This window comes from Lepisosteus platostomus, chromosome 8 (assembly GCF_059453375.1).
Source record: "Lepisosteus platostomus isolate fLepPlt1 chromosome 8, fLepPlt1.hap1, whole genome shotgun sequence".
NCBI lineage: Eukaryota > Metazoa > Chordata > Actinopteri > Semionotiformes > Lepisosteidae > Lepisosteus > Lepisosteus platostomus.
Genome location: NC_142618.1, coordinates 43,032,413 through 43,048,346, shown reverse-complemented (window position 1 = coordinate 43,048,346; position 15,934 = coordinate 43,032,413). Strand labels below are relative to the sequence as shown.

Below are 15,934 nucleotides of genomic sequence, written 5' to 3'. Positions count from 1 at the left end.
ACTTTTCTAAATGAAAACACATCAAAATGTGGAGGTATCTGGAGACCAACATTTTGAAGCATGACTGAGGCGATCAGTACCAACTTGAATAAAACAACACAGCTCCAGGCACTGTGCAATGAGAATAGAAAAACAGTATATTTCTTTGAAATAAATGTTCCCTGACGATGGAATAAAAATGATATAGGTCATTTAATGTAGTTTAATCATTTAATGTACTGTAATGTAGGTCATTTTCTCTATATCACATTTCAGGCTGCGAGAATAACATACTGTAGGCTAACAGCAGAAAACCGTAGCCAAAGAAAACTGAAGTAGCAGTTTTGCCGGTCTCTGATTAGCATTAAATTTACACTACTATAAGTCCAAGACTAGTGTTAATGTGATGTTATTTTGGGAGAGTATAAGCATAAAGAGTCTAATGCAGGGTTAGAATAAGGCCCTTCCTCCCCTCCTGCAGGTTTATGGAGGAGTTCTGCATTGCAGTGTAAATGGTCTCTTAGAGAAAACTGTTAACATCACTACATGTCTTCTATACTGTGCACTCTGCTTGAAGCAGGCTAAGCTTTGTGAAAATGGTGTTTTCAATCATTTGGCAGTTCAGAAATTAAAAGTTTAGAAGTCTCTAAATCACACTCAGTGGTTTTGGGTGTATTTGAGTGAGAACTGCTCATAGGTCAAGACTATTCCTCACTCTCATTCTAGGATGAATTAATTTCAAGGTGTTGTAATATTATCTGAATTTCACACTCCATTTCTTCCTCAATTTCTTCCTCCTTAAAACTTATTAATCCAAAATACTTTACTTTTTGTAAATTTGTGTTACAATGTAGGTACAGTATGCTCATGGTAACCTCATGGTTACACTATGTTAAAAAATGCTTGATTATTTTTCACTTGGGGGATACATGAAGAGAAGCCACAACAGTCAACTTCTGTCTTTTCTAAACATAATACTACAAGTGCTGGCGTAGATTTACAATACTCCTTATTTATGATGTGTTTTGGACTCCTGAAATTGATTAATATCAATCAGAGGTTGCAAAGAGACGACCTTATAATAGTTTCCATGAAGATCTAGGACAGGCAATGAAATTAGTTGAGTGAGTTGTTGTGCTTGACCTCTTACTGTCCCATGAACATCTCTTACTCAGATAATTCCATTAAGAAGCAACTGTCACATTATTTTCTGACACATACTATATGATAGACAACATACGGTCTTAGCACATACACTGTACATACCCTGAGAGTGGCAACATGTGTGAACAACTTTGGATATGAACCATGTACTGTAGCTCTCATTAATAAAAAGCAATTTTTCTTCAAGGAATCTTTGCAACTTACTAATAACATGTGATGAAAATTGTTGTTGATACCAAATACATTTTTTAGATTGTTTTATTTTTTTTAAATGCATCCTAATTTCTACTTTTCCAGAAATTGAACACAAACAGTTTAGATTTACAGAACAGCCTTACAACTGAGTTCAAATGCAAACAATTAATAAAAAGGTCCAATAGTGATGTTCTGTTTATCCACAAAACATCAAAAATGGGTTTGAAAATTAGCATGGAGCCAAACCAAACACAAACAGCTTCACTTACAGTATTAGCGCAGAGTATATTTAACTGTTCTTCATTTCCAGTTGATAAATATTGTATTCTATGCTGTAAATCATCTTCAAAAGAAGACTCCCTTCTCAGACATTATCCTTACCTTCCCAATGGTCATAACATCATCCTTCCCATACCATTCTGGCTCATACACCTCATGAAGGGACTCCGTTAACTTCATTGAGGCCTCCTGCATCCCTGTAAGTCAGAAAACAGAGGAACACATCTTTGAACCTCTACTACCTCTACCTCTCAAGACCCACCTGTTTAGACTCTTCTATCAGGTTGTATGATTAATTGTTGAATTGTTATCTTTGTCTTGTATCGTAATGCTTTTGTTCAGTTACAGCTGACCTCAGTTTAAAGCCTTGCATTCAGTTTCAACCTTGTTTTTTTTGTTTTATGTGAGACGGTATTAAGCATTTCCACTTCATCGGACTGCTCTATCACTTTGCCTCAGTACAACTTTATATTATAAAATGCATTTTGCACTATTAATACCTGCTAACTAGATTTACGTTTAAATATAATGTAATAATAATGTTTCATGTCTTTAAATGAACAGTTAACATGCTTTAAGGTTGCTCTTTCCCAACCATGAAAGTAGGCCATTTGAGTAGGTTCCTCTGTTATCAATGTTATTCAAAAATTACATTTTTCACATGGGAGACTCCAGCACCATCATGGGAAGGTTTATATTGTACTCAACAGAGAAGCAATCACCCACAGTAGAAACAGTTGCTGATATGGTATGCTACAATTCACATATACTGTTTTGTAAAGGATGTCCAAGGATGATGAATTACAAATAATGTAATTTAAAAAAATGGCATATCATTGGTAGAGGATGAAAAGTTTAGTAAGGCCCTGTACCAGCATGCAGAAGTCAGATAATACACTGGTTACTGGATTACTCAAAATGAGTATTATCCATCTGACCACATTCATATTTCAGAGTCACAGGGGAGCCAGAGTCCAAGTACACCCTGGACAGGACACCAATCTCAGGGTACAAACACCCACAGCAAGGGCCAGTTTTCCCAAAAGCCAGTCAACAGACCAGTATGTTTTTGGACTGTGAGAGGAAACCCAACATGAACACAGGGAGAACATGCAATCTCCACACAGATAGCACCCCAGGTCTGGAATTGAACCCAGGGCACCAGTTCTGCAAGGCAGCCATGCTAACCACTGCATCACAGTGCCATTCTAGACACAATAGCCACAATGGTAAATACACTTCCATGCAGAGCACTGAAAGGGGAAAATTAAATGGCAACTCGGCAACTGGAAGACACATCAGTCTGGCAGCTTATTGATTTACACCCTGCTGGTCATCAGGTCAAGCCACTGAAAAAAGGAGGAGCAACTACACCTCTGATTTTAGGGGCAGGTTAAAATGCTGACCAGAATAGTCTCCATGTTACACAGGTAGCATTAAAAAAATAGTGAATAATGATGAATTTTAGGCATCTATCTCGGAGAACATGCTAGTCTTTTGAATAATATTGTGAGCAAGTTTGGAGAGTATTTGGAGTAGGCATTTTAAGTTTGAACACTCAAAGTTTTGTTTCTTTTTACATAAGGTAATAGATAAGGTAAATGTCATGGTAACAGAGAAACTGACAAAAATAGACATGTTATTTGTTTTTTGCCTCAATTGTTAAACCTGAGGATCTGAGGAGAGGAAACTGGAAGTAATCTTTTATTCTAAAATGTGCTTTGAATCATATACTGTATTAAACATGTTATTTCACAGTCCATCTGCATATTACTGCTACAATTTGATCATTCAATTTATTTTATCATTTTGACAAAACAAATGTATGCCTTTATACCAGATTAGACTAATAAGACAAGTTATGCTTTATTTGTAATTAAAATATAATAAAGCATTATTTGGCTTGCAGTTACTGCAGAATGCAGCTGCTAAAATACTATTGAATAACAGATGGAAGAATGTTATTACTAGGTTGGCATGAAAGCATTATTGGTAAGCATATTGTGAACCTGATTTCAAAATTTGAATTTACAGCACTTAAAATTCTAACACTTGGTCTTTTTAGTGAACACTAAGACAGTGCGATCTGCTGCTGCTGGCTTGCTTTATAGTCCAATCAGCTTTCTGATATACAGTCGGTTGCAATGCACAGTACATACAGTATAATATAGCCTTACCTTAATGAAGTTTGTTCTAAGTCTAACGGTTGTAGTTAACTTTTAATAAAATTTGTATTTTATTACGTTATCTCTTTTGTTAGTTTTTAGTAAATCTTTGTAAAACATATTTTCTGAAACAGCCTGTCTATTCTTCCTTATTCACCCATGTGGGTTGTTGATGTGAGATATTGATTCTAAACTATGTAGGTACTGTATACTGTAACATAAAATTATTAATAGAAATACTGTTACACAAAAGAAGCCAAGACAGCTCAGACATCTTTGTGGACTCAACTATTTTTGGGTGTTTAAAATCATTGTAGCTATCTTGCAAACTAGATGCAATGAACCCATGTCTTCAAAGCTTATTCGAACCTTAGCTCTGTATGACATAGACTTCAAAGCAGAAGCTTTTTTGGGGAAAGAGTCTCATATTTCTCCACCATCCAGTCATGCTTTAAGTTGCCTTTAACTCTGATGAATTTCAAAAAATCCCGAGAGGCTGCCCTTTACTGGTCACTATTTCTGTATTCTGAGGACACAAATCTCATAGTGGTTCTTTAACAAGAATGCTTGTGAAAAGCATTCCATTAACTATGCAGCAACTTTATGTGACCAGTGTGACAGAACTTATTATTCTGTAATCTTGCCAAATGGCATCAGGCATTAGCTCTTGAAGTTCTTCCGCTTTTTGTCCTTCAGACTGAAAAGTTAAATAATACTTTAGTTAAAGCGGTAAAAATAGGGCCGGTTTAAAATTTAATAAGCACTTCAGAATTGGCAGTGCTGATGTGATAATAAGAAAATAACCTTGACAGATTCCCAAGATGCATTCCTTCTCAGAATTTTTGGAATACTGTAAGTCCTCTGTTTCCCCACCAGCTACAATGGCTTTAGCTTTTCAATCATTTCCATGAACCATTTTTTTTTTTCAATTTGCTCACCTTTGACAGCAGTTAAGTAAGCTCGCATTTCCCTCTGTAGCCTGCTTCCTTCAGCCTGTTAAAAAAAGACAAACAGCATCATCAAGTTGGAGCAACATGGGTCAGATGTGCTCACACGATTATATACAGTAGGTGTTGCTGACACACCCTTCCCCTTGCATAGGTGGCAGTGTATTAAGAGGGGCAGGAAACTGGAACTTTCAGGTCCACTCAGGAAGGAGAGGCAGGAAGGAGGCAAGAGGGGGAAGAAAGAGAGTAATGACTGCAACTGCTCAGCCTGGGGTTCGGCGCAGTAGAGGGAGAAAGGGAAAGGAGGCCCCTAATTAAGGTGGTGGGGGGAGGGGTAATGAGTCTGCAAAACCAAAGGAAAGACGTCAGTGCCCAGGACTCCCAGACTGGCCACTTCCAGGGACAGGACACTACAGAAGTTGTGAATGACTGACATTCAATAGATTAGTATTTGAACTGTAATAAAGCAATGGATGACATGGTGGTACAGTGGTTAGCACTGTTGCCTCTCCATGGTGGGGCCCTGGGTCCAGTTCTGGACATGGGGTTCAATATGTGTGGAGTTTGCATGGTCTCCCCATGTTCACTTAGGTTTCCTAAGGGAGTGCTGGTTTCCTCACACATTCCAAAAACATACCTGCAGGTTAATTGTTTTGTGGGAAAACTGGCTCTTATGTGGGTGTGTGCTTGTTTGTGTTTGTCTCTGTTCGCTCTGTGATGGTCCGATGTCCTGTCCAAGGCATATCCTGCCCGGTGCCCTTTGCATAAGTACTGTACACCATCATAAGAACAAATAAAAAGAAGCTATTTGGCCCATCTAGTTTTACTCAACTATTAAAGAAAGCTAATGATCTGGACAATAATAATTTTACCTCACCTGTCCCTGACCTTCTGGATTTGTCCTTGCCCCTTGTTACCTTTTAATCTCTGTATTTCCTTTATCTTGGTGCATTCTTCTTGCTTTTGCATTTACTTGTTCTTGCACATATTTAATTTCTCTAGGAAATCCTCCATTTGGCCCTTTTTTATCTCATACAGTCCATCTAGATTAGTTTTAAAAGACCCCTCTGGCACATTATGTTGAATTGAAACTACCTATATTACAGGAATTATACAGGACCTACAATTTTGTGGTCAGAGAGGACACAAGTCAAAAGGTTTGTTAAGATACCAGGGCCTGCATTATAGAAAACGGATCCACTACCCAATCACAAATCTAGCAAATAACAGTGTCTTTCCATTTGCCGGAGATTGACTGGTAGGTCAGTGTGGATTTAAAATCAGCCTGGGTTTCATTTAATTTCTGCAGAATTGATCAAGCTGCTTAATCCACGCTCAACCTTTCTTTCAAAACTTTAATCCCTAAGGTGTACGTATAAGAAACTCCGGGTGAGAAAAATATTCAAGCTGATTTAAAAGGACAGGTAATTTCAGTGGTGTATTGCGGTGTTTCTTTTAGGATGCAAAAATTATTTTTACAAATTTTATTTGATTTTTTTTTCTTTCTGTGGCACTACATTTTTCATCATTGGTAGTTGTGAGTCATAGGTTACAGCTCTCTCTGGGAATTGCTACTGACACTCATATTATTAATGCGAGATCCTAAAGCTCTGTTTAAAGATTCAAAGCAGGCAATTAAATCGGCATGAGTCACGGCCTGGAGCTGTATATCTCTTCTGCTGCTACAGGATTTCTATCGTTATATTTCACTTATCTGAATCCCTAACACAGTACATCCCATCATGTTTGAATTAGTATGGAAGCTTGGTACCAGGGATTAGGTATAGCAGTCCAGTATAGACCTTTAGGCAGTTCTGACTAATTGGTTTGAACTACTGCTGGGATGCGCAAGAAAGCAGGGATGGAGGGGATATATGCTGTGTATTCTATAATGTATACACTGTAAAGTTTTAAAAAAATTGTAGTAACACAGAAAGTTAAAAAAATATAAGGTTTCACATGCATTTTACAACACTATTCCATAACAGAACTCTATTATCTTAAGGAAATGGCTTGTGTAATGTTATCTTTTGATATATCAATTATAAATATACACTGGCATAGCATGTATGGCCAAATGACTTCCTCTTATATGTAACCTTCCCTAATTTCTTATGTAAGCTGTTGTTAAGTTCAGTAGATCTTCTATAAGAGATAGTAGTTGCCTACAGAAAGGATCCATTCCATAGCTCTAATGTTGTGAGAGTGAGAAAGTTATACAGTACAGTCACTGTGCAGACTAAAGAGCACAAATGCGTTAGGGCATTCCAGAAGTCAGATAAAGCTGTTAACAAAGTGACACTTCAGTAAAAGCTGTGGGCTTCATGAATGCTCTATGCTAACAGTGATTTAAAAGGTACATTTATCGCTGTGAGTTTCATAAATGTCCCATTAACATCTCTAAGATTTTATTTTACCCTGTACTCTCACCTTCAGACACCTCTGGCAAACTCAAATACTGTATGTCAAAAACAACAATATGATCCCTTAGTATTTCACTGACACTTAAGTTTTTTCCAAATATAACTCATATAATTCCTTTGAAATTGAAGCTAATATATAATAATGCTTTAAACATTCCTGGGCAGCAGACCTATCTAAAACATATTATTTTATATATTATATAATATTATATATTATATATATATACTGATGGAAAAAAGAAACACAACACCTCTTCTTCCACACTCTGGCCCTCCCATCTGCATGGAAAAGGCTGGAGAGTGACTCATCCGTGAAGAGAACCTGATGCCACTGCTGACGAGTTCATCACAGCCTTTGTCTGGCCCAAGCAAGTCGGGTGTGACATCTAGGAGGTGTGAACAGAGGGCCTCTGACAGGTCACCTTCCTCTAAGGCCAGCAGCATGGAGGCTCACTGTCCTGTCACTGATGCGGGCATTGTGTCTGCTGGCAGCTGATATGAGTGGTAGATCTGAAACAATCTCTCAGATGGACCAGTCTGATGTGTCGGTCCTGCTCTAATGTGGTCACTCGAGGGCAACTGGATCTTGGAGGTCATCTGTCCTGCTAGTCTGCTGAAACTTTCTCTGCAGTTGGGACACAGTGAAACGGCTTACTCCATAGTGTCTGGCAACGCTGGCACATGGCATGCCTGACTGCAGCATGCCAATGGCCCTCTTCCTTGCTCCTGGTGACATTTGAGGCATTTGGAATGCATAGAAACCTGACTAACTGTGGTCTTTTTCTTGCAGTGACCTAAGCTTTGAATTAAGACCTTTTTAAAGGTGACCTGATCAGGCATTGTTCCACCTGGACCTCGTTGGGTAAAAGTGCACATAACGAGCTTTTATGTGATTGGCAAGTTGCAATGCTTCACTGCACAAGCTGTACTGCTGGTCAGAAGGCATAAAACAAATTGACAACTTCTTGTGAAAGTACATAAGCTATAACTAAAGTATTCTCATTCCAGAAAATGTTGCATTTCTTTTTTCCATCAGTATATTTTGAAATGTGAGTGAGGCCGGGGAGCATAACAGCTGTTAGCATTACTGGTGGATATGAAGGGGGTAACCTACTACTGTATTACTATAACTAAAGAGCTTTGAGATCCTTGGATAAAAAAGTGTTCTATAAATCCAATGAATTGTGAATTAAAACATATTTTGCCTATTACAGTAAATGTAATTTACTAAGCAGTGACAAGAAAAGGTGTAAAATATTGATGTAATGTAACATACTGTACCATAGCTATCATTTAACAACATGAATTGTTGACTGAAAAGACCCTTATCCTAATATCAAAATAAAGTAGTTTCAGGGCAGAAAACAACAAATGAAGTTTATCTTTTTAAAGGACTAAAAAACATCAAATTATTTTTTTTCAATTTTTAATATATTACTGTTTAAAGTTTCATGAGTATGTAATAAGTCATACTCAGTATGCTCAGATTTAAAGACTGAAAACTAAACCATGTAATAAAATGTGACCTTGTGAACACTAGCTCAAAGATCCAAACCAAAACCAAACCAAAGCAAGAGCAACAGATTGGCAACCTGCACAAGGAGGTAGATGGACTGTTATAAATAGCTTGTCCACGTTTCATCTCTGTTAACTCAATCACTGAATGTACTTCAACATTGAAGTGACAGAATTTGGTTATTTCAGAAAAATCAAGTGTGTTTCACCTCTGAATTGAACAGTGCATGTTTTGATTCACAATTGCTCTCCTGAATTTTGTTCTGAAAAAATATGAAAAATCGTGTTGAATAATTTTTCTAATTAAGGAATGGGATTTAATATTGCATTGATAGGCATGCACTGTATACACAACCCTTAATCACATCTAACAAACAGTATTTCCATACAGGAATGGAAGTGTGCCACCTACTGGACCACCAACACCACATCTAGAAACTGTAAGTCACCAGTCCAGTCTTGCTTATCTTAATGAAAGGGATGCAAAGAATTTAAACTAAGTATCGTGTCCAGCATTTGTCTAATACCCAAAACACCGTCCAGCACATTGACTCCTTGCAAAAAAGAAATTTTATAAAAAATGTTATAATGCAACCCCAGGAATTGAGAATTACACAGCAATGCAATAAATACAAAATACAAACTGACATTTTCTCAGTGGAAACAAAGTTAAGCTATGTTATCATGTGCAGCCAGCAAAGTGCTTCAACAAGCACTTTCCATAGTTTTAACAAGCTCAAGGATTCTGAGGGGATTTAAAGGTGTGTTAAAACAGTAATTTTACTGTCTGAATGTACACTGTTTTAAAAGTGAACATCGGTATTACTGGAGAAATCTCTTTGATTAGCTGCTTCATTATGTGTGAAAATCTCTACCCCCTCTGCACAAACATTGTAATTTGCCTTAATCACAACAGAGCCTTGAAACTACACAATTTAATCCCATAGCTACCACAAACTAAAAACAAATTATCTCATAAACCTTGGGAATGGGTTTCAGTTAAGGAAAATTAGATGATAAAACTACCCCCTGGATATTTCTATCAAACTGAAAGTAAATACATTTGTAGTTTTCACCCACCAAATATTCTTACATTTGCAACACAAGAGAAAACAGGCCCAAAGATAGGAATGCAGAGCATCAATTATGACAGTTAATAATAAACATGCAATAATCAAAGTAAGAGAAATCTGATATAGTTGCTGCCCTCTTACCTGATTGAGCAGCAATATTTTTTTGTAATGTGGTGACCAAAATTGTACACAATGTTCTAAATAAATCTTCCTAGTTTATTGCACGAATCTAATCTTTAACGGGCACAATGTAGAGTTGCCCATCAAACCTAGAATGCATGTCTTTGAGAAATGGGAGGAAACGGAGCATCTGGAGAAAATCCATGGGAACACAGATAGACCAACACAAACTCTGAACAGAAGGAATTCTGCCCACAAGTTAGAATCGAAAACCAATATCTGTAATGGAGCAGCACCAGCTACTGTATGTTGCTCATAAGAATGGTAAAAGTGCAAAAATAGCACACAATTATATTGTCCTACACTTTCTTTAGATAAGATTTTATTGTCCCCTGAGGGAAATCTTTTATGGACAGACAGCACTCCTGTATATTTAAATAGAATTCAAACAAAAAAAGAAGAAAATAGAAACATTGCACATTATTCTATTACACAAAATAAGAAAAGCATTGCACATCACTCTATTGCACATGTACAGTACACTCAAGTGGGTTGTAAGAGTCAATTGTGTTTATCCTTGACATTTGCAGCGACAGCTTTAATGGATAGTGGAAGAAACGAATGTCTGTATCTGTTTGACTTACATTTGGGAACCCTAAAACGTTTGCCAGAAGGAAGAAGTTGATATTCAGAGTTGAGAGTTGAATCCAGAAATCCAGAGTTTAGGGTGAATTTCTAATCATTTTACTAACAAATCACATTCTAAGCCTTTCATCACATCTGCAAAGGCTTGTGTTTTAGTTCAGATCCCTTCTTCCTATACCACTGACGTTATTTTTCTGATTCCCCTGCTGTTCGGGCTCCTGTATTACAGAAGGCCTGGTTAAGATTTTTATTTCCAAAATCTTATAACATAAGGAGGTGATATAAAAATAATACAGCCTTTATAGCTATTCCATGGTTATCTAATTGCATGAATATAATGAGTACTCTGATGGAGCTAGTCCAAACTCCTGCAAGGCCAACATTCTTTATATTTTTCAAGGAGATTTCACAAACGAATTTGTGTAACAATTACAAAGGATGACATAATAATCATTATTACAACAGAAACAGAATGGAGCCTCATGCTAGTTTCCCTTAATCTATTTCTTCGCACAAAATAACAGTCATGTCCTTAATCAAGACAACAGAAATGTACTGTACATGCATTACTTTACTTTACTGTAGTAATTGTAAAGTACGGAAGCTTATTAACGCCACCGAGAAAAAAAGATTAACTTGTTTATGCAAGATAGTATCTCGTTTATACAAGAAAAGTATCTTGTTTATATGAGAAAATTATTCAGTTTAAACACAATAGTTAATTTGTGAACAATGTTGCCCACTATATTAAACACTGTATATTGCATTGTTACAATATATGTGATAATATTTCCCAAGCAAAGTAGCATTGACTTTAACAACAGTAGAATATTGTCACACTCCTCTTTTTTGGAAAAAATGCATGTTCTTTTTTTTGTATACATGAAGTACAACACCATGTGTTGTTGCAATAGTAATCCTGCTCAGTATGAGAGGAACCGCAGGTTCAGACATGTGGTGCGTGTGCTTGGCTGAGGAGCCAATGGTGTGAAGCTACCATCTGTGGGATTATGACTGAACACCTCTAAGTCAGAATCCCGCCTAAACGCTTTTTCAACACCTTTTAAAAAAATCTTTTTAACAGCATTAAGCATTCCCAGGTTAACCGTGTATTGTTTTCGCTGTTTCTGTGACAGGTAGAAATGACGCGGCTTTCTAAACGTATGCTCTTCCGGAGTTTGTCATCAGCTGATGGTAACTGCAGCCCTTTTTCAGATACGGAGAAGAAAGAATCCCAGTCTGTCCTTACTAGCCCCAGTTGTAGCAAAGGTCCATTCTACCACATCGGAAGACCTGACACAGCAGGAACAATGTCTGTTACTACCTTTATTCTACCCCATCTCCTATAATTCTAAGGCCTAAGCCAATGACGCTAGCATTGCTTTCCACTAAGAGCTGTATCTTTCACTGAGCTCAGCTGAAGGGTCCCAACTTCCTGCTCCAGCCACACTTGATACTCCTCTACTCACAGCCCACCAGCTCCAAATAGACAGCCCTCTGACTCACCCTTACCAGTTTATTTCTATCCCCAGGACCAGTTTTTTTCCCCTCCTTTTAGGTACTGCATACAACTGCCTATTGGCATTTCTCTCACCCTCTCAGGTACTGTGTGATTTTTATCTTTACCCACACAGATGTGAACCCTTTTGGTGCTCATGTCTCCAGGTTTTGAGGAAGTTATTTAAGCTACCGCAGCAGCCTGCTGCTGTGCTGTTTGCACGTGAATTGCTCTCACAGGAGAAATCTGCGTAAGAGCGTGTGAATGCACATTCCTTTGATCTTACTAAAAATCTTAATAGCCTGGATTCTCTGTCATAGGCTGTTTTCTTGATCCATGTGCACTGCTCTGCTCTCACGTGAAAATGTGTGCTTGTCTTCCTCTCCCACACATTTTCTCCATCTCTCTATACAGGCGATTCACTAACTGGTTGTTCTCACACACATTTTATTTATTTCTCTATCTTTATCCCTTACTGATGTGCTCTGAACGCAAACTATTGCTAATCCATTTTTATCATTAAAAAGAAGGGTATTTACAGTCAAAAAATCATCTACATTATCTTAACACATTCTGAATGAAGTAAAAAAAAGATTTCTAGCTTTACAAATTTGAATGTTTGACATGAAAATGAAATAAGTACTTTATACATTAGTGTGATTATCAAAATTGAAAGGCAAAGCCCAGGCGCTGTAGATACTGTATGTTTGTTTATACTGACGGTAAGCACAGAAGCATTGAGATTAAGTTCTGCAACCTATGCATCCAAAATGATATATTTTTTCAGTCCTTAAATATTTATATATGGATGTTTACCTGTTATGCCTTCTGGCACATAGGGGCAGGAACATCCTGTTTCCATGACATTAGTTTTTTAATGGGACAGGGTTGTTAGCCTTGTGCCCAGCCTCCAACATGGAGGACCTGGCGCCCAATATGGGACACGAACCCACTACCCTGATAATATGAGTCTCATGCTCTACCAACAGAGCTAGCCGCAGCCCTAAATATTTATATTTATCCTTATATATTTCTTACATATTGAAGAAAGCAGACTTAATCTGTTTCTATGAAATTAGAAATCATTATTTAAGCTGACCAGAGAAGACCTCAGAGAGCTATATGAATTTTTCATTAGTTGGGCATTCTATGTAGCTAATCATTCAAATTTCTTTCTGACACACAATTCTGTTCTTTCTATGATATATCCAGTATATACTGTATATACTGTATAAATGAAGCACTTGGTAACTTGAGAGTTAAGCACCTCTGCTTGATTCTCCAGAGGCCCTAATAAGCTTATTTCAAACCTACAGACTGTACTCTCATTTCTTATATCCAAACACCTCAAATATTGAAAAAACCTTTTAAGATTTGGATTCACCAGATTTGTTTATATGCATCTGATGTGGAATAACCAGTTGTGGGGTTTTTTCACATCTCGGCAAGTAGCTATAAACTGGGAAACCCAGAGGGTAGAAAAAGAGGATGTGCAGGCAGACTCTTCCTACATGCTCCACAACAGAGGTTTGTCACCAAGTGGAGGACAAACAAGGCCACAGGGGTTGCTGTGCTGTAGACAGACCTGGCTGACTAATCTTACCCTACCCTCAGCAGCACTCAGCCAATCACCAGCTTCTGCTTTTGGGAATCCTGGTCAAGAGTTGGTTAGTGACATAACCCAGGCTCAAACCTGTGACCACAGAGCTCAACCTGCACTCAGTCAAGTGCCTTTAATGATTGAGCCACTTAGGAGTGGCTCACTTAGCAGATAATTAGTGGTGGGTGTATCAAAAGTGATCTTGCAGTATTCAATCACTACACTGCCAAAATTAAGATTAGAAAAAATGACAAGTCCTATGGTTTTTGAGTTAAATGTACTATCTAGTAATACACTTGAAAACAATTCCCATACTTTGTGCATAAGATACTTTTCTTAATGAATGTCAAATAAGCATCAAGAACTTTCGGATTAGTACTGTAGATTAAAATTAAGAACAACCTGAAAGAGCACATAAATCAAGAATGTCAAGCAGATTTTGGCCTGACAGGTTGAACTGTTCAGCCCTTGTGGTAGCTGTCATCAGAGTCATCAGCTGGGATTCAGTTTTTATCTTATCTGAGCCGGCACAGCCACAGAGCCGCTCTTGGTGATGTTACTGTAACAGTCCCACATACACAGTGCTCCCTGTGGTTCTCTACCTCTATCCAATAGCAGAGCTCCTGTTTGATGATGTCACAGATACAGTATAGCCTTACATGAGTGTGTCCTTGTATGAGAAAATAATTGATATCGCCAGAACTGTTCACTTACTTCTCTTAACCCCTCCTCCAAATTTTGGAGCAAGCTAAAACATCACCAATCTTGTTGAGACTATACCAGTTTTTTTTATTATATCAATAAGATACAATAAGGAACTAAGGAACATCTTAGTAAGGACCTCGCAATTATGGAAGAAAGAACTAAAAAGAGAATGTTGTGTGATTCAAGAGAAGTGGAGAAATGCATATACTGTACTGTAAGTTGGCATAATTGATTTGTAAAGCAGGAACCACCAAAGAGCTATACTGTAGGATCACTTTAGCTATAGGAACACTGATATCTAGCAAATAGTATTCTGTATTCTCTGTATTTATTTTTTGTGATATTTGTCCCTTTAACCTTGTCTTTTTTTTCTTCTACAGTTTCCTAGATGAAAACACTAAGCCTCTGCTTGTTGTGAGAAAAGATTATCATTTTCCTTTATACCACAGTAGCTGAATAGTACAGTATGTGTCCCTTGATCAAGGTTAGGTGAAGCTGATCTCAAATCTTAAAGCCTGTATAACTTACATTTCATGAATCCTGCAGTTTGCCAATTGATTTATTAATGAAAATCTAACCCTCAGTTTCCAGTGGTAATTTGCTTCTCAGAATTGGTTTGTAATGTAAAGTTTCACATAAGGAAAATTACATTTCAATCATTTAATAATAATAAGAAGAATATATGTAAAGAGCAGCTCACTCATCTTTTTCAACACTTTCTGTCACTGCATATAAAACATTTTGTTTCAAATTTTTCTTTGTTTTTATAATGACTTAAGCTCGTGCAACATTTGTTTTTAAAAAATGTTTTCTGTCATGACATAAAAAATAAAAAGGATGTTCAACGCTTAAAATCACTATGCAATATCAAAAAGGAAGGCTCTTCATTGTAGTAAAAATGGCTGTGCACTGGAATTAAAATACATGCTTTATTGTAGCAAAAATTATTTAATTGAGAATCTCTGCACCTTGGGGTTGGTGTATATATTTAATTTATTAACTTCAGTTATTGAAGTGATATCCAGACAATATTCCTTTCTAACAGAACAGAGATTTACAGACATAATGATTAAGCACAACTATTTTAACTTCAACATAATAATAATAATTTTCAATAATTATGTTTAATAATGTTACAAAACATCCTGTTCTCAGAGGGTAATGAGTACATTTTGTAAATTGGCATCTATTGAAGAAATACTAAGAATACAAATATACTTCTTTTTAAAATAAACAACAAAAAAGCTAAATACTACAAATAAATACTACTATTTGATAGCTGTACCTAGTATTTTTAATTTATAGTATAGGTCTTATATTTACAGTACATTTACATCAAATCTGGCCTGCCACAGCAAATAAGTTTGACAACCCTGCCCTAAATAATTAAATGGTATAAAAAGTTAGAATAATCTTCTACAAAGGAATTCAATTGACCAAGCTTGGCCTCACTTTCTTGTTCTTGAAAGGCTAATTTAAATACTGTTCCCCAGCATTATTACATTATTGAGTTCAAGCTGTCACCAATTTATTTCATCTGTCAAAACCTCGGAAAAGCTCAGAAAAATCCATGCAATCTGTACATAGTAAATTGTATCCTGGCTTCAGACTTCCATGGCATGATGA

General features: G+C 36.9%; 1 protein-coding gene across 15 annotated transcripts in view; it reads right to left on the bottom strand.

The window, feature by feature from the left end:
- The window catches only part of amph (amphiphysin), a 116,432-nt gene that overhangs the window by 58,519 nt on the left and 41,979 nt on the right, over window positions 1–15,934 (bottom strand). For all 15 annotated transcript variants that reach the window (XM_088643527.1, XM_088643528.1, XM_088643532.1 and 12 more), the window contains exons 3-4: window positions 4,721–4,775; window positions 1,720–1,814 (exon numbers count right to left, since the gene is read on the bottom strand). In XM_088643527.1, coding sequence (XP_088499653.1) covers window positions 1,720–1,814; window positions 4,721–4,775 — 150 coding nt within the window. The remainder of the gene's footprint in view (window positions 1–1,719; window positions 1,815–4,720; window positions 4,776–15,934) is intronic.